The following is a 23,616-nucleotide window of genomic DNA, read 5'->3' on the forward strand; positions in this document are numbered from 1 at the left end:
ACCACAAACCTTATCTCCTCGGTAAACTCTGACTGTTGTCTGCTCTGGTCCAGCAGTTTACTCATGAGAGAGAGAGAGTGGGAGAGAGAGGGAGAGACTTTACTATATTATAAGGGCCATATTTGACTAGTATGAGTCTCTCTCATCCCATATATCAAGTGTGTGTTTATGTGTGTGTTCTTTCATATGGATGGCGGAGGATTGTGTGCTGTTTATGTTCTTAGTTGAAGTGTGTACATTTTTTGCTTTTGCTTGTATTGTGTTGTGTGTCTTTGTGTTTTATTCTGTACATTTTGTGTCTGTATGTGAGTTGCTTTTAGTTGTGTGTGTGTATTGTGTTGTGTGTCTGTGTGCTTTGTTCTGTATATTGTGTGTATTTATGTGAAGTGTTTTGGGCTTGTGTGTGTATTCAAATATTCAGTGAAGATGTTCAGTTTTCTGTTAGTGCATATGTGAGTGGAGTGTGTCTGTATGCATACGTGTAATAGCATGTGTGTGTGCGCGCATGTGCTGTCCGCGCTGTCGGCTGGAATGGAATGTGCTCTTCTTTGCCTGTTCAGTCCAAATACCTCCTGCCAGAAAGGGTTATGTTTACAATAATCTCTCTCTATCTCTGTCTCTCTCTCTCTCTCTTTCTCTCTCTCTCTCTCACACACACACACACACACACACACACACACACACTCACACTCACACTCACACAGACATTTCTGTCTAACATTGTTTATCTTATTGTAACCATCCTGTCCCTCAGTCACAGACATATGAAACCCCAAAGACAATTTTTAAAAAATGCTTGAGTCTCTGTTTTGTCTGAGAGTCTAAATGTCCCTGTTTGTCTCTGTACCATATAAACGAACTCTGAAGCTGCTCACACATCTAGTTCTGTGTGATTTGAGTGCAGTAATTCTGATGATGGTATGTGATTTGGTGGAGCCAGTGAGGTTTTGAATGGGGAACTGTTGAATCAGAGAGTGTGTTTAATAGCCAGTCTCATTGCAAAGGTCAGGAGTGTGGGAGTGGCTTTGTTTATACCTGCCTCTGTGTAGCTGTCTATGGAGGCTTCTCCTTTTACAGCCACACACAAATCATACAGTTTAGAAGCCATATCACCTGGAAAATACCATGACTGATTTACTCACAGTTCACTCTGGGAAGGAACGAAGAGCACTGAATTTGTCCTTTGTTTGACCTTTAACCAGATATGAGGACATACATTTGTGTTCAGTCTGTTGTGTGCCTGTGATCCCGTGATCAGTCTGTTCTGTGTCTGTGATTCAGTGTTACATGGTTTAGTGTTCTGTGTTTTTGTCCTCAGTAGAAATGCTCACTCAAGCCAGTAAGACTTTTCCCATGGAATCTATCCCACTAGATACTGCCTTGAGTTTCTGTTTTCCCATGGCCCAGTGTTGCTGTTTCTCTCTTACGTGAACCAAGCCTGGTACATTCCCCTGGTACATTTACCAGGGCAGGTCAAGACGATAGCAGGCACAGGGGAGGAGGTGCTGTAAATTCTGATGTGAGATTAGGCCATCTTAATGCTGCTCCTCTCCTTAAACCCTGGAGTTCACGCAGTGAGGAGGAACTGTGACATCAGACTTAACCCTGGAGTTCACGCAGTGAGGAGGAACTGTGACATCAGACTTAACCCTGGAGTTCAGGCAGTGAGGAGGAACTGTGGCGTCAGACCCAGGCTGTTTGTGTACCTTACTCAGGTGTGGCCCTTCCCTGAACTGGCCCTCATTGCTCCCACAGATTTTTTCTTCTTTTTCTTTCTTTCTTTTTTTTTTTTTAATGATCATAATGCACTCAAACAGAGAATGTTACAGAAGAGCTGATAGCCAGAGCTAACTTGAATGAAAGAAAGAAAGAAAACAAAAAACCTTAGGTATGAAGACTGGTCTTGTTTGAGAGTGTCTCTGACCGGCTGCCCAGACTTGTCCTAGCCTAGTCATTAATGCCGGACCACACCTTTACACACCGACAGTCTAGAACTCAGCTTGTGTGTGTGTAGTCCCCTCTTCTCTTCTCCTCTCTTCTCTCTCTCTCATGCACACACACACACACACACACACACACACACACACACACACACATACACACACAGGCGGTGAATGGGCTGTCTTTCTGAGTGGACTTCCTTTCATCTGGTCAGTATTTGAATAATGGAGCTTTTTGGGGCTGTCTGGTTTTTCAGTGATAAGGCCTGTTACAGGGTCTTCATCTCTGTGTAACCATGTAGTATTTGTCCACCCTGATTTATCGACATTTGATAAAAACCTTCCACCTTCTCTGTGCTGCTGCTTGTCATTCTGCGTGGAGGCAGAGCCACACAGGCTGTTGCCGGGGGAACACTGACCTCTAAAAAGACAGGCCAAGTGGATGGCACTCACTGCCCTTCTTTTTTTTTTTTTTTTTTTTAAATAAATTAATGGTGTTGACTTGTGTTGAGCTCTATAAATGTAGTTTTGAGTATGATTTGAGATGATGAGGAGAAATCTTGTGTCGTGACACTGGGAGACTTGGACTGTAATCAGGGCAGCACTTGTTCAGACGCAAAAGGCTGATTATTCAGGCTAAAAGAAGTCTCTTAATTAGTCTCTCAGAGCATGTCACCTGGAGATGGGTGCTCTGGGAAAATGTGGGTGCCTCTCTGACTGGTTGGTAATTTGTCGACATACTGCACTAAAGGTAATTATTACCAGTGGGGAACTGCAATGAGAAGTTCTTTCCCAAATCAAGAGTCTCTTTAAGTGTTAGCATTAAGCTAAAGTCTCAGTGAAAGACTGCATGTAAAAATGAATGAGCCAATTCTTCTGTTGCCAGTATTGTTAGATCTGTAGGTGTGTGTGTGTTGTGTGTGTGTGTGCACGTTTTGTGCGCAGTTTGTGTATCTGTGAGTGGGAGTGTGTGTGTGTGTGTGTGTGTGTGTGCGTGCTCTCTAAGCATGTGCACTGCTAGCATGAGAGTTTAGGTGTTGACATTTCTCTCTGTGCATGTGTCCTGCACTGACCTGTGTGTGTATGTGTGTGTGTGTGTGTATACATTGTCAGTAATTAAAGACTGGACTGTCCTCTCTGGATTGTGTGGGTGCACAGTGAGGCATTATGGGTAAATTTAGCAATTAATGACCACTACCTCCTCCTCTACACTCCTCTTGTAGTTTTAACTCCTCTACTCCTCTCTCTGCTCTACACTCCTCTCTCAGTCTCAGCCTTTGTTATTATTAGTCACATTCCATCAGCTCTGCGCAAGAATAGACACACACACATACACTAACAGCTTGCTTTTTTTTCTTTTTCTTTTTGTCCTCTGTCTTACCCACTCACAAATCCACCTTTGTTCCAGTGGGCATGGTTACATTGTTAAAGAGTTCATTTTCTCTTTGATGTGAATAACAGGACATGTTTCATTAAGTCCAACAAGACCAAACAAAGAAAAAAACAAACCGTTTTTTCTGCAGGCTGATGACTGTCTCGCACACATTTGGCCAAATCAAACTGTAAGTTTTTGATGAGTCAGCGATCAGACATCGCCTGTCGTGTTCAGCTTTCCTGCTCTGCCATGGCGATGATGACAGAAAATTCCCTTTGCCGCAGACTGAGAGTAAGATAAGGAAAAGCAATATTTCATTAATGTACAGTCAACAAAAGTCACACACACTCGCACACATGCAAAACTCAGAATAAACCAATTAGAGCATTGAATTTCCTCTCCTCCCTGCTCCCAGTGTGATACTGTAGCTCCCCCACACAGCATACAGGAAACGAACTGCACAATCTAATCAACAACCTGTTCTGTCCTGCTCTGCTGTCTACACACACACACTCACTCACACACACACACACTCTCTCTCTCTCTCTCTCTCTCTCTCTCTCTCTCTCTCTCTCTCACACATTCACAAAACACCATACACACACACGCGCACACACACACATGCATGCATACACACGTACACACACATGCATGCATACACACACGCACGCGCACACATGTACACACGTGCAAACAAAAGCCTGGGGAGACTGAAAGATGTTATTGAATTACAAACTGCAGGGAGAGGAAATGACTCTCAAATTCTCAAATCATAGAGTAAACTCATTCTCCTCCACTGCTCAGGTTGTCCCTTTGCACTCTTTCTTTCTCTCTCACATTCCTCCTCCCTCTCTCTCTGTTTGTTTAACTGGTATACACTAACATAATCCACTCCGTCCTATTTCATGGTAGAGTACAGTTTTCGTTTTACCTCTCATTTGACCTAGTCTTTGTCGTCTTCTCTCTCTCTCTCTCTCTCTCTCTCTCTCTTTTTTTGTGATAGTAATTTTCGCTGTATCCCTTTCCTCTGGCTGTTTTTGTGTCCAAGAATAAATCACACAGAAAGTTCTGGACTGGCTGGGACTCCTGGTAGATGTTGTTTTTGGACTCATAACTGTAGAAATAGGGTTGTAAGTTTGTCAGAATCATTGAATGCGACAACTGTGTGAGACCTCTGCCAAATCCGAGGTGATCCGTGTCGGAATTACACATGACCTTCCGAATTCTGCCACAGTGGATGAAAACTGTGGTGCATACAGTCATCTTTTCTCTCGCCCTTTGTCTCAGGGGCGTAGCCTCAGTCTGGGACATGCCTCTCACACCGCCAACTGATACACTAAGTCTCTTTCTCTCTCTCTCTCTCTCTCTCTTCTCTCTTCTCTCTTCTCTCTCTGTCATATACACACATGTGCACACACACACACATCCATGCCTTCTGTCCTTTCTGTCTACCTCTCTCTGTACATAGCTCTCTTCTCCGTCAATCCTTTTCTCTCCCTACTTCTCTCAATCTTTTTATTCTTGTTCCATTTTTCCCTTTTCTCACACATGTCTTGCTCTCTCTCTCTGTAATTCTGACTCTCTTATTCTATCCATTTCTCTCTCCTCCTGTTTTGGTGATTGTGTGGTGATTTTTTTTCTCTCCCTCTCCATTTCCCTCCGATCATTAAGTGCAGTGCATGTTCACTGGTCACTTTTCCATTCCTGATCATTTGTTGATAACAGGCCTCTTCCCCAAACAGCAGTACATTAGTCAGAGAGTCATACAGACAGCTGAACTCCACTTAGTCCTTCTGTGCTAAAATAAGCCCAGCCTGTCTGTCTGCACAGCAACAAAACCAGTTTGGAGGAAGTTACAGGCCTGGGGTCAAGTGGAAATTAAGGTCATTTTGAGAGAAGATAAGGAAAATAAGCAGTGTATGTTTGAGGGCTGGTTACTGAATAAATGTTTAGTCTTTTGCCAATCTTTACCACCTCTCCATCAGAGATGTCAAATACACACCCACACACACAGGCATAGACATGGGAAGCACGCCTAATGCTCACACACACACACACACACACACTAAAAGGAGATATTCACTGCCTTGAATGGTGTAGAAAGAGAGAGAGAGAAAGAAAGCGAGCTATGTGTCTGGGAAAAGGCTCTGCTAGACACTCACACACACACTCACACACACACACACACACACACTCTCTGTCTCATGTAACACAATACCTCTTTCACTCTTCCTGTCCCCCTCGCTCTCATTCACATTCTTACATTCGCAGAGGCTTAATGCGGAGACACACGCACGCGCGCACACACACACACACACACACACACAAGAGACTCTGTGATGTGTCTGAACTGGTTAATCCCACTTTCATGGCCATGAATCAGAAACAAATGAGGGAGAAGAAGAATGAGGGATAAAGAAAGAAAAGAAAAGAGTGTATGTGTGCGTGTGTTTGTAAGTTTGGTTGTTTTAAACTTTTTGTTTTTTGTTCATCTTTCTGAATTGTTTAAATTTATAGATTTTGCTAAACACAGACCATTCTCTGCCTCTCTCTTTTTCTCTCTCTCTCTCTCTCTGTTTCAGGCTGACTCTGGTCTGTAATCCATCGGAAAGAGAGGTGTCATGCCTCTTTAACACTCCGTGTTAAACAAATGGTGAGGAGATGACAAACTGCTCCCTGTTCAATGCCCCACTCCAATCTCTCTCTCTCTCTTGATTTCTTCTCACTGTGCCTTGTTTTGTTAGGAGGTTTGGACTTTGATTTTTGTGATGGTTGTGGAATGGGAGTGGGAGAGTGAAGGTCTGGTTGCTCATTTTTCATAGTCCCCCACAGAAGTACAACATGTGTTACAAACCTAATACTTTTTTTCTGGCACCTTTTCTTTTATCACCCTCAGTTACCTTGTCTTTGCTACTTTTTCCTCCCGCTCTCCTTTTTCTTCCTTCTCTATCTCTCTTTCTCTCCCTATCTCTCTGTCTCTTTCTCCAGGTTAGTTGTTATGCCTGCGGGGATGCTTGGTCTCTTCTGCGTGGTAGTGGGTGTACTCTGGTGTCAGACCATAGTCAGGTCCTCTCGCCCATACCCCTTCTTCATCCGAAATGGCACCCTCTTTGAGCACTTGGCCCTACACCCAGACCCCGCCTCGGGCCGTGTCTACGTAGGGGCACGTGACCACCTCTTCCAGCTGTCAGGGAATCTGGTTCTGGAGCAGGAGGTGAGGACTGGCCCAATGACGGACAGCCGGGAGTGCCTGCCCCCCATCACCATGTCCAACTGCCCACAAGCTCGACACACGAGTAACCACAACAAACTCCTGCTGGTCGACCCCTTCTCCCAGGAGCTCATCAGCTGTGGCAGTGTTCACCAGGGGACGTGTCAGAAACGCAGCCTGGATGACGTGAGCGCTGTCCTCTTCTCCGCTCAGCGCCCCGTGGACACGCAGTACGTGGCGGCCAATGATCCAGAGGTTTCCACCGTCGGCCTGGTGGTGATGCCCCCACGGGGGCACCAGCCAGTGCTCTTTGTGGGCCGTGGCTACACCAGCAGCCAGCCACCCATCTCCACCCGCAACCTGGCATCCGAGCCCATCTTCTCTTATGAGGAAACGGCCAAGCTAGCCGTGGCGGGGCGACTCTCCGAGTATGACCACCATTTTGTCACCTCCTTCTCACACCGGGCACATGTCTACTTCCTCTTCTACCGCCGCGACCTCAAGTCGCAGTCGCGCGAGTATCGCAGTTACGTGTCGCGCGTTTGTCTGGACGACACAGCATACTACTCTTACGTGGAAGTGCCTCTGAGCTGTCGCTCAGTGGCGGGAAAGACGTACAATCTCCTGCAGGCCGTGCGGTTGGGTCTGCCCGGGGCGGATGGCGGCGAAGGGCGGGAAAGGGAGGTACTGCTTGGAGTGTTCTCCACTCGCTCTGCCTCCTCCAGCAGGCCCAGCGAGGAGTCGGCTCTCTGTAAATTCTCCCTGGAGGAGCTGGACCGTCGGATCAATGCCACACGTGACCTGTGCTACACACAGTCCGGCCGTGCTGAGGGCGAGGAAGCAGCGTACATCGAGTATGAGGTCAAGTCCAACTGTGCCAACCTGCCCGCAGTGAGTTACTACTTCAAACGTTATTTACATTTTAAAATCTCATGTTGGGGTTGTCCAACTTCTTAAGGCTTGACTTGTTTGTCGTAGAAGGTAACTTCTCTCAAGCGCTTTAGCCATTAGCTTGTCTTAGATTTTTCTTAAATTCTTTAGACACTGGCTTGTCTCAAGCTCTTTAGGTGTTCATAAGTCTTGAATATTTTTATTGAGTCTGATTGCTCATTGACTGTCTGCTTTTTTCAACTGAATACTTTCGTTCCTGCTTTTAGAGGAGGTACCACGTCGATCTGAACAAACCCCCCTCAATTTTTAATGTGTAACAATCCATATGGTGTGGTATAGATGTAAGTAGGCTGGAGTGGAATGAGATTAGATTGGTCTGCTTTTTTTTACAAGAGCTCTGTAGCTATGTTAAAACTTAAGGTCAGTCACAGATGGAACAGTGCCTAGCCCACAGGGTCAACATTGATCCTCTGTTTAATTAATGAACGGCAAGAGGTCACAACAGAAGTTGACCTTTGACCTTCCAGTGTCCTGTACACCTTGGTGTGGTTGTGAAGGAAAGAGCTGTTAGCACTGTGTTTTAATGGGAACTGTGGGAATCAATATTCCAGGTCATCCTCGTTTAGTAAGAGGGGAGACATTTAACGAGATCTGACAAGGACAGAGAGAGTCACCATGGTGACCACAACCAGAAAGAGAGAGAGAGAGAGCAAGAGAAAAAGCAGTGGGAATCAATGAAGAGAGAGAGGATGAGGGGGAGAGATGGAGAGGGGAGAGAAAGTGTTGCGAAGCGAAAAATGAAAAACGTGTAATATGAGAAAGAAGCAGGAAATTAAGAAGAAGGGAAATGAGAGAGAAAAAAAAAAGAATATGAGGGTACCAAACAGGATTCTTTTGTGTGTTTTCTGTTAAACTCTGTGTTCTCACCAGTGCATTACACGTCTATTTATGTTGTAAGGGTTTGTTTTTTATCTTGGACTAACTGTCCCTGCCTGTGGTTTAGACCTCTCCACTGACTGTTTGTTCCTCTTTCACTGGGCTGGGCCACACCCTGGCCTAAATATTCTTAGCTCCAACTACATCATAGCCACAGGCCTTCTTTGTAACTACCATATTTACACGATGCCTGTATACTGTGGGACCAGTGACGGACTCTTCATTGTTAGGATTTCTGCCACTATGTTCACTCTCAGCTTAGAAAGTCTATTAAAAGACTTCAGCTTTACCTCAGGTGCTGTTTAGCCCTGTGGAATCAACCATAGTTAAGTTTTTGTTTTTTTCTTTTCCAACATAATTTTCTACTTTTAAACTATTTGTAGCAGAGAAGAGGAGTGAGGGCACTGTGTTGTGGTATGACAGAACAGCCGAGACAGTTTTCCTGTGTGTGGTCAATACAGACACCTGTGCTTTTAACCACCCAGTGGAAGTGGGAACGGTGTCCTCAGACTGAACTGTGGCTTCTTCCTGCTGCGGTATTTATTGTCACCGATTGGCCAGTGATCAAAGTCAGAGACCAGCTTTGTACGGGATTCTGGAGTACTACAGAAGCAAGATTTATAAAATACTGAAACTGTCTCCAATTGTAATTTTGGCCGTTTCACGTTTTGTTTCTGTCATGCAGAGAGTAGAATTGAGTCTCCTAGCATGTGAAGAGTGAAGTGTGTTATTGCCAAAGAGCAGAAGTTCTTCTGGCAGGGAGCACAGGCAATAACAAATCTCCTAAAGCCAGTGAGGCCTTTGAACCTCAAGGCCAGATGCCTGCAATAGTCCCCCCTCTCTATCTCCCAGCTCCCTCACAGTAAATCTCTCATATGCGATACAGAGAGAGAGAAAAACAAAGCCAAAGCCAAAGAACAGTTTGAAACATGCAGTGAGAGAGGGAAAGAAAGAGAGGATTATCCCTGCAATGTGCTCTCTTTATTTTTTAACAGTCCTACCATCTTCATTTAACTGTTTAACTATGAACTTAGTATGCTGTTCCAGCACTAAATTTAGTACAGGTTATGTGCTTTGGGCTTGTGTTTGAGGTCCATTGTCCGTTTAGCACCAATACAGTAACGTGGTCACCATACACACACACACACACACACACACACACACACAAAGCTTTTGCTGTCTGATTTAAACCAGTTAAGACTGGTTAATCATCTATCAGTGTGTAGCCCTGTATCATGCCTCTCCACACAGACTAATCCACTCCGTAGCCCTCTCTGAGATTTTTGTTACTTTATGGACTTATAGATGTACATTTCCACTGACGGTTTGGATTGTGTGCTTCCCCTTTGATAGAACACTCTGGAGGCGTACCCGTGTGGTTCTGACCACACCCCCAGTCCAATGGCGAGCCGCGTTGCTGTGGAGGCTGAGCCCATATTCGACAGCCCGTCTGCCCGTCTAACTGCCGTGGCGGTCAGCGTGAGGGAGGGTCATACCATCACTTTCCTGGGAGACTCCAAAGGAAATTTACACAAGGTGACAACCTGTTCCATTTCTCTCTTTCTTTTTCATATTTGTTCTCATTTGTTCTCTGTTTTATGTGCTCTGTCTGTCTTTTTTCCTTCCTGATCACCCTTGTGTTTATTTTTGTTTATTTAACTTTTCTCTGAGTTTTCTCTGGATTATTCTGATACATCTGTTTAAACATGTCCTAAAACATGAAAACACTGTTTTTCATCTTATTTAACCTTCGGATCCTCAGGGTTTAGTAATTCCTAGTTTGAGTGCCAGTTCAGATGCACATGCACACTCTCACACATATTTGATCCTGTTTTTTCTGGTTCAGGTTGACTTTCTGCCCAAAACAATTCCTCTCATGGGTCCCTGTTATAGCACTGAAGGACCTTGAACTCCTATTCAGTCTGAATGAATCTCTCTGTTCGGTCTGAGTGAGTCTCACTGTTCGGTCTAAGTGAGTCTCTCTGTTCAGGCCAAATGAATCTCTCTGTTTGGTCTTAGTGAATTGCTCTTTTTGGTCTGAGTGAATCTCTCTGTTCACTCTGAGTGAATCTCTCTGTTCGGTCTGAGTGACTGTCTCTGTTCGATCTGAGTGACTCTCTCTGTTTGATCTGAGTGAATCTCTCTGTTTGGCTTGAGTGAGTCTCTCTGTTCGGTCTGAATGAAGCTCTCTGTTCGGTCTGAGTGACTCTCTGTTTGGTTTGAGTGAGTCTCCCTGTTTGGTTTGAGAGAATCTCTCTGTCTCTCTTATCTCTTGCCAGGAGTCCAATAGGAATCCTGGGCCTCTTTCTCCACAGGATTCCTAAACGCTTCAGAAGTATTATTAGGATTAGGCCTCTGCCAGGTGTCTAATGCAGCCACCTTTTCAAGTGGCTCTGTGTGTGTTTACTCTTCCCTGAACCATGAACAACCCTTTCCTCCTGATCTACCTATCATTCTCTTCAGTGTCAGCTCTATACAGAAGAGAGTTTTTTCTGTCCTTCTCTCTCTGTTCATTCTGTTCCCCTTCCCTTCGCATCTGCCTGTGTGACTTTATTGTTGTTCTCTCTTTGGGGCTTGTGGTCCACAGTGCAGGGGCAGGCTTGGTGAAGTTTACAGGACATTTGAGACATTCCCAAACTGCCACAAGTAACAAACACACATCATATGAGCTCTCTCAGAACCCAGCCGCTGTCACATTCAGTCGTGCGGAGGTGAAATACAAGCAGACAGCAGTTATTAAAGAATAATCTTTAAGCACTATTACAGAGTGCGCCTTAAAGGGCCAGAAAGGAACATTAACTCTATGTTGACTCATTTCCACATCTTGGGCAGGTCACACTGAAAGGTCAGATGAAACACAGGCTCTCCACAGTTCTCTGTTCTCTCTGCTGACCAGTGGGTCACGGACTGGTCCCAGTGTGACTGCAGCTACTGGGGTTCACGCTGTGGTTATGGAGTGTGTGTGTGTGTGTGTGTGTGAGAGAGAGTAGGGATGGCAGTGCCAGACAGACAGCTCTCTCATCATCTGTCAGAAAATAAAGAGACTCCAGATGGCAATACCAGAGAGAGTGTGTGAGAGGGACACAGGCCTGTCCTCAGTAGTGGCAGTACTTATGGAGACAAGGCCCAGAGCAGCATGGGATGGCCTACCAGGAAGCGCAAACACTGGAACTCCTGATCTCCCCGTTCTCTGCCCTAGTGTTATATGACTCTGCTCTTTGTGATGTGAATATACTGGCACTACACACACACACACACACACACACACACACACACACACACACACACACACAGAGCGTTCTGTTGCAACTGTGGAGACTCATCACACCATTAAACAGGGTGAGGTCATGACCCAGACCAAAGTAGTGACACTGATACTGTCCCTATTCACTACTGTAAAGAACCATGTGCTGTATATCTGCCACAGACTGTGTGTGTGTGTTTGTGTGTGTACGTGCGTGCGCTCGTGTGTGCGTGCATGTGGGTGCGTGCATGTGTGTGTGTGCATGTTTACGTGCGTGTGTGTGTTTACGTGTGTGTGTGTGTCTGCGTGTGAGAGAGAGAGAGAGAGCGAGAGAAGAAGTAGTTTTCCAGGCAGGCTTTGTTTAGTAATATTAGAAATTATTACAGAGTTACATGAATCTAAATCACTTCAAACAGTTTTGGGAGAGTTTGTCTTTAGAGGACCTGTCAGTTTACAGTGACGTCCTTGTTAACATCTGTATCATTGAGTTAGGCAGAGAACTAGCATGTCTAATTCAGCTCTGCTCTGACTGTAGACACATCCCAGTCCTTTCATGTAGAGTTCCCTTACAATCCTGTCAACATCTTAAACAGTGGTTTATTAACATCTCTGCTCTCACACACACGAACACACACACGCGTAGAAACTGAGTGTATCCCCTCTCAGAAGTTCTCCTGGTTTATCTCATCTCTTTTTTCTTATGTCTCTTTTTTTTGCTCTCTTTCAGAAGGAACTGCTGTAGGTGTGTGTGTGTGTGAGTGTGTGTTGCTTGAAGCCTTTGACCTGAACTTCATTTCAAACAAAAAGTCAGAGTATGTCTTTGACTGCTTATTGGCCTTTCACCTTTGAGCAGTCAATTCTCATCAGTTCACTCTTATGCCCCAAATGGCTCTCTCTCACCTACTGTTTCATGCTGTGTGTGTGTGTGTGTGTGTGTGTGTGTGTGTGTGATGGGTGCTTGCGTGCTTGTCTGTTTGTGTGTGAGAGAAAGAGAGAGAGAGACACACACACACACACACACACACACAGAGTCAGTGCTGGTCAGTTAAGTGTCATTAATTGGTAAGTGGATTTGTGTAGAAAAAGCAGACATTTCATGTTCTCTCATGGCCACACCCCCTGGCTGGTCTGGTTATATTAGTGTGATTGTGTTGATGGCTATGTGTGAGATGGGCTGTAATGTCATTATTTGGAGATTTGGGTGAGGATGGGCTGGACTGAATGTGGTTATAGCCTGATGAGACACAGTTAGTCCACACTCAAAACCCCATTAAAAGCCTATCTCCATTTCCCACCTTAGAAAGAAAACAAGTTCCAGAGTTTCTGTGGAGGCTTTGGAAAATCTGGCAACCTGGGACTCTGTCCAATCTTTCACATTTGTGTTTTAGTTTTGCTCAGTAGCTCAATGATTTAAACATATTCCAGATTATCAGAATGCTTTATCTGGGTGTGTTCCCATCTCTGACAGTAATTGGAATGTTTGCCACTCAGACTTTTACTGACTCTCTGCTGTTTTATCTGCACTTCCTTGTGCTTATAGAAATGTTTGTCAGTTGAGTAGTTTGCCATCTCCAGTGCTGATTTAATATTTCTGTGTGTGTGTGTGTGTGTGTGTGTGTGCATGTGCGTGCGTGTGTCACTCCAGGTGTTCCTGGGTCCAAATGGTGAGGTGGAAGAATATGCAGTCATCTCCATCCAGTTGAACTCTCCCATCAGCAGTGAGCTGATCCTGGACCATTCAGAGGAGAACCTCTACATCATGACAAGCACTTTGGTAACTAAAGCCTCCCAAAAAGTCCACTCTGCCAATATTTGAAATTCAGTACATGTGCCTAACATGTGAAATACACAAGCAACCAGATATGTACAGCATAAGCTATATTTTAAATAACAGTGCTGATCTGTGTCAGTGTCTGTCTGTTTCACTTGTTAGACAGTTACAGAGTTGTGATGATGGAGTAACACCCAGGCTGTGGTGAAAACACTGACTCTGTGCGTCTGCGTGTTATTTTTCAGTCATGTTGTTTAAATGGCGCCCTCTACTGTCCTGGCTTTACTCTTATGCGTGTACAGTTGCACTGGGTTTTGTTTTCCCCGCTGCTCTGGTAATATCAGTAGTGTGTCTCTGCCAGAGGATGAGAGGTGTGTGAAACTTTAACTGGAACAGTTAAAACAACAGAGCTTGTGTTCACCCTGTGCCACTATTTCAATGTGATGACTCAGCCCCAGAGAGGAATGTGTACCTGACATTGTGGTGTCTTAGTGTGCATGTGTTTGAGTGTGTGTATGTATTTAGACATAAAATCAGTCTGTGTTATTAACCTGTGATGTCATTCAGTGTGTGTGCCTGTGTGCTGGTTCAGCTGGAGAAAGTATGTATATTTGTGTGTGCATGTAGGAAAATACTCTGCATTTGTTGTTGCAGCTGTACATGTGTGTATTAGTCCTGATGAAGTAATGTAAGCATGTGTGTGTGTGTGTGTGTGTGTTTCTCAGCTGGAAAAGAGGCCAGTAGCGGAGTGTGACAGGCACGAGGACTGTCAGTCGTGTTTGGTGGCTCATGATCCGTACTGCGGCTGGTGTGTGCTGGAGGGGAGGTGAGTGACCCCAAACTCAGCTTCACATCTGCCTCCCATGTCATTACACACAGCTCTAACATCTCCTGTTCTCCTGTGTCATTACACACAGCTCTAACATCTCCTGTTCTCCTGTGACAATACACACAGCTTTAAAATCTCCTGTTCTCCTGTGTCATTACACACAGCTTTAAAATCTCCTGTTCTCCTGTGTCATTACACACAGCTCTAACATCTCCTGTTCTCCTGTGTCATTACACACAGCTCTAACATCTCCTGTTCTCCTGTGTCATTACACACAGCTCTAACATCTCCTGTTCTCCTGTGACAATACACACAGCTTTAACATCTCCTGTTCTCCTGTGTCATTACACACAGCTCTAAAATCTCCTGTTCTCCTGTGTCATTACACACAGCTTTAACATCTCCTGTTCTCCTGTGACATTACACACAGCTCTAACATCTCCTGTTCTCCTGTGACATTACACACAGCTCTAACATCTCCTGTTCTCCTGTGTCATTACACACAGCTCTAACATCTCCTGTTCTCCTGTGTCATTACACACAGCTTTAAAATCTCCTGTTCTCCTGTGTCATTACACACAGCTCTAACATCTCCTGTTCTCCTGTGTCATTACACACAGCTCTAACATCTCCTGTTCTCCTGTGACAATACATACAGCTTTAAAATCTCCTGTTCTCCTGTGACAATACACACAGCTTTAAAATCTCCTGTTCTCCTGTGTCATTACACACAGCTTTAACATCTCCTGTTCTCCTGTGTCATTACACACAGCTTTAACATCTCCTGTTCTCCTGTGTCATTACACATAGCTTTAAAATCTCCTGTTCTCCTGTGTCATTACACACAGCTCTAACATCTCCTGTTCTCCTGTGTCATTACACACAGCTCTAACATCTCCTGTTCTCCTGTGTCATTACACACAGCTCTAACATCTCCTGTTCTCCTGTGTCATTACACACAGCTCTAACATCTCCTGTTCTCCTGTGTCATTACACACAGCTCTAACATCTCCTGTTCTCCTGTGTCATTACACACAGCTCTAACATCTCCTGTTCTCCTGTGTCATTACACACAGCTTTAAAATCTCCTGTTCTCCTGTGTCATTACACACAGCTCTAACATCTCCTGTTCTCCTGTGTCATTACACACAGCTTTAAAATCTCCTGTTCTCCTGTGTCATTACACACAGCTCTAACATCTCCTGTTCTCCTGTGACATTACACACAGCTCTAAAATCTCCTGTTCTCCTGTGTCATTACACACAGCTCTAACATCTCCTGTTCTCCTGTGTCATTACACACAGCTTTAACATCTCCTGTTCTCCTGTGTCATTACACACAGCTCTAACATCTCCTGTTCTCTTGTCATTACACACAGCTTTAACATCTCCTGTTCTCCTGTGTCATTACACACAGCTCTAACATCTCCTGTTCTCCTGTGTCATTACACACAGCTTTAACATCTCCTGTTCTCCTGTGTCATTACACACAGCTCTAACATCTCCTGTTCTCCTGTGTCATTACACACAGCTCTAACATCTCCTGTTCTCCTGTGTCATTACACACAGCTTTAACATCTCCTGTTCTCCTGTGACAATACACACAGCTTTAACATCTCCTGTTCTCCTGTGTCATTACACACAGCTCTAAAATCTCCTGTTCTCCTGTGTCATTACACACAGCTCTAACATCTCCTGTTCTCCTGTGTCATTACACACAGCTCTAACATCTCCTGTTCTCCTGTGACATTACACACAGCTCTAACATCTCCTGTTCTCCTGTGTCATTACACACAGCTCTAACATCTCCTGTTCTCCTGTGTCATTACACACAGCTCTAATGTGTCCTCTCCAGGAAACAGAAGCACGACTGTGTGATCTGAGTGAAGCTGTACTCCTCTCTCTCTCCCCTCTGTCAGGTGTGGCCAGCGAGAGGAGTGCTCCCGTGGAGAAGAGCCTGGTCAGTGGCTCTGGAGTTTTGACATGAACCAGCAGTGTCTCACAATACACACGCTCTTCCCATCCAACATCAGTAAAGAGGAGAAGAGAAGCGTGAGTAACACACGCACATGCACATGCACACTCACATACACGCACACATACACACACACACACACAAACACACATCTGCATCTCACAAACACATGCAACATTGTGAATCCCCACATTCAGCTATTCAGCTGAGAGGAGAGAAGAATTTTGTGTTTGTGTCACAAATACACAGGGCAGGATTTTTAGTTATTTATATATATGTATGTATGTATGTATGTATGTGTGTGTGTGTGTATGTATATATATATATATATATATATATATACACACACACACACACACACACACACATATACATATATATACATATATATATATATATATATATATATATACACATATACATATATATACATATATATACATATATGTACACATGCCCACACACACACTGTGTGTGTCTATCTGGGTAGTTTGTGTCTGTGTTTGTATGCCTGTGTCTCCATTTGTTTGTGTGTCTGTGAGTGTGTGTGAGTGTGTCTGATTGTGTGCATGTGTGCATGCGTTTGTCTGTGTACGTGTGTGTTTGTGCATCTGTACGTTTGTGTGTGTGCGTGTGTGTCCGTGTACATGCGCCTATGTGCATGTGTGTGTCTGTGTGCATGTGTGTGTGTCTGTGTACGTGCGTGATTGTGTGTCTGTGCAGTGTACTGTGCTCAGATGAGCATGTCATTACTTAAAGATTTTACACATAGAAGACCAGATAAGAGTGCTGCCTCTGGCTTTAATGCTGGAGAGAAAAGCACATTAATCTTCTCCTGTGTTTAACTGTCTGATGAGGAACTCAGAGAGTGAACATGGCATCGTTCATCTTCTTAATGAAGGGGTGTAGGAGACAGATGGGTGAGAGGGAGTGTTAGGAAGAAACACAGAGAAGACAGGAATGAGGGGCGGGTGCGTGTGTGTGTCAGAGAGAGAGAGAGTGAGATGACTCCCTCCTGCAGGAGTAGTCCTAACTGTCTTTGCTCCATGTCTAACAAGTTCCTTTCATTAGTTTTAATCCAGCTCAATTATAATACCCAATCTTACAGAGCAGTTTAGTCTGGTTCAGTCCAATCTGATCCTCTGAACTATTTCAGTTGTATCTGGTCCCATAGAACAACCGGACACCCCAGTAGCAATTACCATGGAGATGTTGTAGTGATTGGATATTGCCAAGGTGACTGTCCCCTCCAAACTTCTGTACAGTCTGTCTGGCCCTGGCTCTGGGCCTCTCCTGATGCTGCTCACTGCTGCTCTCTGAGTCATCTCTCTCTCTCTCTCTCTCTCTCTAGATCTCTCTGTCCATCCCGGGCCTTCCCAGTCTGGAGGAGGGAGAGCGGTATTCCTGTTCTTTCCAGGAGAATCAGAGTCCTGCAGCTTTGACTGAGTCTGGGGTTGTGTGTGACTCTCCGGATATCCAGCAGGTGCCGGCCATACCTCCAGGACAAGGTGAGAGTCCAGGCCAATACAGCTGAAGACAAAACCTGAAGCACCTGATAACATGAAGATCCAGTGGTCACTACAGCTCTTAGCTCCTTTTCTCTTTAGCCTGAAAAGCACAGCCCAGGACTGGTTGTAGCATGGCTCCTTGTGTATCACAAGGTTACGGCCAACAGTATGAGAACCTTCTATGCTGGAGTCAGTTTGTGCCCAGTGATTGCTCAGATATGCAGTGTGTAATATGGCATTTGGAGCTGAATGTGGCCCTAAACTGCCTAATCAAAAAGCCATTTGTCTTTGCTTAATCTATAGCACAGGTTCTTCCGTCAATCTGCAGACCTATGATTGAGAGGGTTTTTTTTGTTTTTTCAGTAAAATAGACCGCAGGTAAATCTTGTGAAGAGCTTTGTAGAACATCTAGATCCCATGTGGTCGTTCTCCACATTGGGTGGGTTTGGATAGATTTGGGTTGTGATTTCTGATGTGTTTCTGTCCTGTTAGTGTGTCTTTGGACAGAGGTCTTAGGGCATGTGTTTTTTGGGTCTATGTTTTGGGACTATTATTATAAAGACTGTTCTCATAATCAGCCTGTTTTGGTTAGTCATTTTTGATGCATTACACAGATTAAGGAGATTGTAACAGAAATGCTAACACATGTTTAAGAACGTTATGAGGTTATACACACACACACACACACACACACACACACACATAAAAACTCATTTTGCCTTTGTAACTGAGAGTATTTGACGCTGGTTAGATAAGGTATCATTCTGCAGTTGTGAGTGTGTGTGTGTGCGCGTGTGTGTGTGTGTGAAGCAGATGAGAGACAGTGTGAGGGCATGTGGGTAAAAGTTAAGCTCAGTCTGTCAAAACCTCACAAAAATTATCCAAATAAACCTCTGGTCTGAAGGCATTGTTTTTAGGAGAAACAGAGGATCTCAGTTCAAAGCCTTCACATGGGTAGCAAGAATCTGTGTGTGTGTGTGTGTGTGTGTGTGCGTGTGCGCGTGTGTGTGTCTGCGCATTAGTAAGAGCAGGACAGAATAAGGCAAGGTTCAGCCAATGTAAAGTAATGTCAGAAATAGAGGTAAATAACATTACTTTCATTTTGCTTTGTCTTGTATGTTTTTTTGGTGTGAGTGTATGTGTCTGTATGTTCTACAGGTTTACAATGTGTGTGTGTGTGTGTGTGTGTGTGTGTGTGTGTGTGTGGTGTGCTAGTTTGTGATGTGCGTGAGCATGTGTGTGTATGTGTGTATTTTGGCTAGTTGATCTGAATGGAGCTCCTCTGTGTTTATGTCTGATTCTAGTGCAGATGGATTCTATTATGTCTGACTCCCTTTCTCACGCACATAGACAGACACGCACTCACACGCACTCACACACACACACACACACACACACACACACACACAGTTATGTTTTAGGATGCAGTGGGTTTGGACCATTAAGAGTTGAATCTTGGGTTAATGTTTGTAGAACCCACTCAGCATGGTACAGACCACTTCTAACCAAAACACATACATGCCTTTAAATCACTAACCAAAACACACACATGCCTTTAAATCACTAACCAAAACACACACATGCCTTTAAATCACTAACCAAAACACACACGTGCCTTTAAATCACTAACCAAAACACACACGTGCCTTTAAATCACTAACCAAAACACACACGTGCCTTTAAATCACTAACCAAAACACACACGTGCCTTTAAATCACTAACCAAAACACACACGTGCCTTTAAATCACTAACCAAAACACACACGTGCCTTTAAATCACTAACCAAAACACACACGTGCCTTTAAATCACTAACCAAAACACACACGTGCCTTTAAATCACTAACCAAAACACACACATGCCTTTAAATCACTAACCAAAACACACACATGCCTTTAAATCACTAACCAAAACACACACGTGCCTTTAAATCACTACATTCTTCCCCTCTCACTTATTCCTCCCTCTTTTTTCCCTCTCCTGTTTTTTTTTCTCTGGCATTTAGACTTTGTCACTGTCATGCTGTCCATTCGGTTTGGAGATGTTATGGTGACGTCCAGGGAGTTCACCTTTTATGACTGTACAGCGGTGAAACAGCTGTCTGGGAGTATGCCGTAAGTCTGTCACACGCACACACACACACACACACTCATTGACTCTCTCTTACACTTTGTGTGTATGTGTTTAGTTTGTCACAGACACACGTAGAGGCTTATGGTTTTAGTAATGATGTGTTTAAAGCTGAACAGATCGTATTAGAACTTACCCATTATACACAACTCCTGAAAGTCTCCTTCTCTGACTCAACTGCTCATATTCATATTGCAATATAACATCTTCTAACTCAACTCCTCAAATCCATACTGTAATATAGCTGATGTGTGTTTACACTGCACTCAGTCTGTGATATCAGGTTATTATTCATGTCTAACAAGTAAAGTTATTAAGCAAAGAATGAATCTACAAAAATGGTGCGTGCCCAAATGTTGCTTTTACATACACTGCTAAATATCCTTTCATCATAGTAGGTCCTCTAAACATCTTTAACGATGCTCTCCTTTTGTCTCTTCTTTGGCCTCTGTGAAGTGTTATTTCAGCAGGACCTGAAAAAAGGACTCTGGGCATAATTACAGTGGCTCAGTTTCCATTTTAAGTCATATTTCTGTTCCTGAAGGATGTGGAGCAGTAAGCAGTGTCAAAGTCACACATGATTATCCTAGAGGCCTCCTACAATCACTCTCAATTCTCTTTCACCTAATTAAGCTCTCTCTCTCTCTCTTAATCTCTTCATTACGCTCTCTCTCTCTCTCTCTCTCTCTCTCTCTCTCTCTCTCTCCTACACCCTTCTTGTCTCTGAGTGCATAGATAAAGTTCAAGTAATCCAAAGCAAATTCAATTAAAGATTCAGCCCCCACCCAGTGGAATGAGGAGGAATTTAATTACATTAAAATGAGCCTCTTGCTGTCTCTTTTTCGTTCTCTTTTCTTTGACTTGCTCTGTTATTCTGATGTTTTCTGCAGTTATATCAGGGCCAGTTCTCTTCAGCATTGATCTCTGTGTGTGTGTGTGTGTGTGTGTGTGTGTGTGCGCGTGCGCGTGTGTTTTATGCGTGTGTGTGTGTGTGTGTTTTCTGGCCCTAGGTGTCGTGGCTGTGTGCAGAGTCGCTGGGGTTGTAACTGGTGTGTTGAGCAGCATGTGTGTACTCATAAGAACTCATGTGAAGGCATCATTTATAATGAACATGTAAGTTCTGCTGTTTTACACTCTATTCTGTCCATTCTCTTTACTCTCAGTCTCTCAGCCACTGTAGCAAAGTGAGGAGTACTGCTCTGTCTGTGTGTGTGTGTGTGTGTGTGTGTGTGTGTGTGTGTGTGTGTGTGTGTGTGTGTGTGTGTGTGTGTGTGTGTGTGTGTATGTATTGGTTGGTGTGAGCAGGGAAGTGTGGACAGTGTGTTCGAGGTGTGTGTTGATCTAATGTGGTTTGGTGAATGTAATACATACCAGAGTAGAAGCCATAAACTAATGTAACAGATGAATTTATGACTGGATGGATTAATATAACGACAAAGATTAATTCAATACAGTGATAAAAATAGTGGCGACTTGCATCTTTTAACTCAGTTTTCATCCTTGGATCCTTTTCAGTTGCCCCTCATATCTGATAATGCAATCAATAATGAGTCCATGTTACAGATGTGTTTATCAAGCCTAACAATGACACGTGTGTCTGCATGTGTCTGCGTGTGAGTGTGAGCTTGTGTGAGCGAGAGCATGTGTGGTTGTGTGTGAACACACGTAGTTGTGACTTGCTCATTACCAAACTTAAACTATTTGTAATGAACATTCACTTACCTGCTTAACCAAAGTCAGAGTGTGTGTATTCAGTATCATCTGAGTTTTTTGCTTGTCTTTTGTTATTGGCTCATTTGTTATTGGTTCATTTCTTTGCTTTTTTGAGTTTTTTTTTCTGTTGTGTTTTCCCGCTTGCCCTCACTCTTTCCCTGCACTCTCAACTCTCAGTTCAGTCCGCCCACCCCTGCCCCCACCGCCAAAGCTGGCAGGATAGGGCCCATTGCCCCGACAGCCACAGGCAAAGAACCTTCGTCTAAAAAGCACTCTCCGCCTCCAACCGCAACCCTTACTGAAACCACCATGGCAACCACAGTCGCTACCACAACTGAACTGCCCACATCTGTCACTCCAGTGACCGCGGCTCCCGTGACTCCTGAACCAACCATTGCCCCCACTACCCTTCCTCCACTTCCTGCTGCCAAAACTACGGTTCCTCCCACCTTGGGCTCTGCCCTACCTGTGCTGGAGGAGGAGACACCATCACAGGAGATCCTCACTGATGTTCAGACAGAAGCTGAAGCTCTTGGCAAAACCGAGAGAACTGTGGTTGCCGTGGACGATTCAGATGTTGTCGTGGAAACCGAGGTCCCGCCGATCATTTCCACTGAGGAACAGCAGTTGGCCGTGTCACCTCTGCCCCCGACCCCCAGCGAGGTGCCCCCAAGTCCTCCTGAGGCCCCCCCGTTAGTGGAGCTGGTGACAGAAGCCACTGCCCCTCCCAACAGCCCCCAGATCTTAGAAGAGAGACCATCTGTACCAGAACCCCCCACCAATACCCAAAACCCCTCCGAAACTCACACCTCAGCCCCTCAGGAACACACGGATGTCTCTCAGGAGAAGGAGGCATCAGACTCGGATCCAGCGGACAGCCTGTTGGTGTCTCTGACCGAGGCTCCGGTTGCGCCATCAGATTCGGCCCCTCCCACAGCAGCCGACTCTCAGCCGGAGCTGCTGCATTGGGCTCCAGAGGAAGTCGCTGTGGAAGACGAAGAGGCAGGCATGGCTGAGAACGACACCATGGCATTTTCCGCCGCCACGGTACTGTCAGGAGACGGAGAGTCCGACCAGGCCTCCCCAGAATACCCCCGTCTCCTGGATACGGACTCGGAGCTTGACTACCAGTATGACTCCGCTGATGCTTTCCTCCTGGTGAGTCCACGCCTATGGAGCGCTCACCGCTGGCTGTGTTGCCCCTCTCTGTTTGGACCATCCTGGATAAATTCCATTTCTGTCCCCAGTTGCCCCCCCCTCCCTGTGTCTTAGTGTCAGTTAAGTTATTATGTTCATTTTTCTTTGACATTTGAATTTTTGCTTCAAAACAATGCATTCCTTAACGGTGCATTCCTAAAACATAAAACAGCTGTCTCAGCCCAGATTAAAGAAAATAATTTGTTTTTTGTACATTTATTTCTTTTAATGTTATTTACCTGTCCCTGACCATTCATTGTTTTGTTTTGTTTTTTTTTATTGTTTGACAAAATGTCCATCCAGGCTTTACATTAACAGCTCAAAAATAGGACAGTGATAGGTCTCTGAGATATATATATATGGGTGTGTGTGGTGCATGGGGCTGGACGTGTCTGATTATGATTTTAGGTGTGTGCGGAGTTTGTGTGTGTGGAGTTTCGACAGTAGGTTTATAGTGGTGTGTGTGGTTGGGTGGTTTTGAGGAGTTGTGTACATGGGGTTGTAATGGTGCGTGTGTGTGGTTTGTCTGAGCAGTTCTGTGTTCTGTGCGTGTTATCTCTAACGTGACTGTACATGCCCAGGGGGACAGGGGTTCATTTGCAAACAGAGGGCCATCTGCCTGCCCCTGTGTGGAGAAGGTGGAGGGTTCCTCTCTCCTGCCCGTCCAAACCGAGAGGAAGATTATCCTCCAGGCCCACAACCTCCACCTCTACCAGGTAACACCCGCCCGTCGATGTTTCTCTTAAACACACAGACTGACTCAAAAGATTGCTGCCCCTCATCTATTCACCCAGCTGTCTGTCCGTCACTCCTGGTCCTTGTGGTTGTCTCTGTCTTCTGACTGTTGTGTTGTGTTTCCTGATGTTTGTGGTGGGTGGATGATTGACAGGGGTGTT

The 23,616-nt window shown here is 44.8% G+C and overlaps 1 protein-coding gene across 1 annotated transcript in view; it reads left to right on the plus strand.

The window, feature by feature from the left end:
- Positions 1–23,616, plus strand: part of plxnb1b (plexin b1b) — a 59,116-nt gene that overhangs the window by 18,569 nt on the left and 16,931 nt on the right. Inside the window, 11 exon segments of the mRNA XM_030776629.1 lie at positions 5,898–5,968; positions 6,304–7,417; positions 9,707–9,889; positions 13,243–13,371; positions 14,094–14,194; positions 16,116–16,248; positions 17,523–17,679; positions 19,686–19,794; positions 20,821–20,923; positions 21,701–22,681; positions 23,302–23,436. Coding sequence (XP_030632489.1) covers positions 6,314–7,417; positions 9,707–9,889; positions 13,243–13,371; positions 14,094–14,194; positions 16,116–16,248; positions 17,523–17,679; positions 19,686–19,794; positions 20,821–20,923; positions 21,701–22,681; positions 23,302–23,436 — 3,135 coding nt within the window. The 5' untranslated portion in view covers positions 5,898–5,968; positions 6,304–6,313.

This window comes from Chanos chanos, chromosome 6 (assembly GCF_902362185.1).
Source record: "Chanos chanos chromosome 6, fChaCha1.1, whole genome shotgun sequence".
Classification (NCBI taxonomy): domain Eukaryota; kingdom Metazoa; phylum Chordata; class Actinopteri; order Gonorynchiformes; family Chanidae; genus Chanos; species Chanos chanos.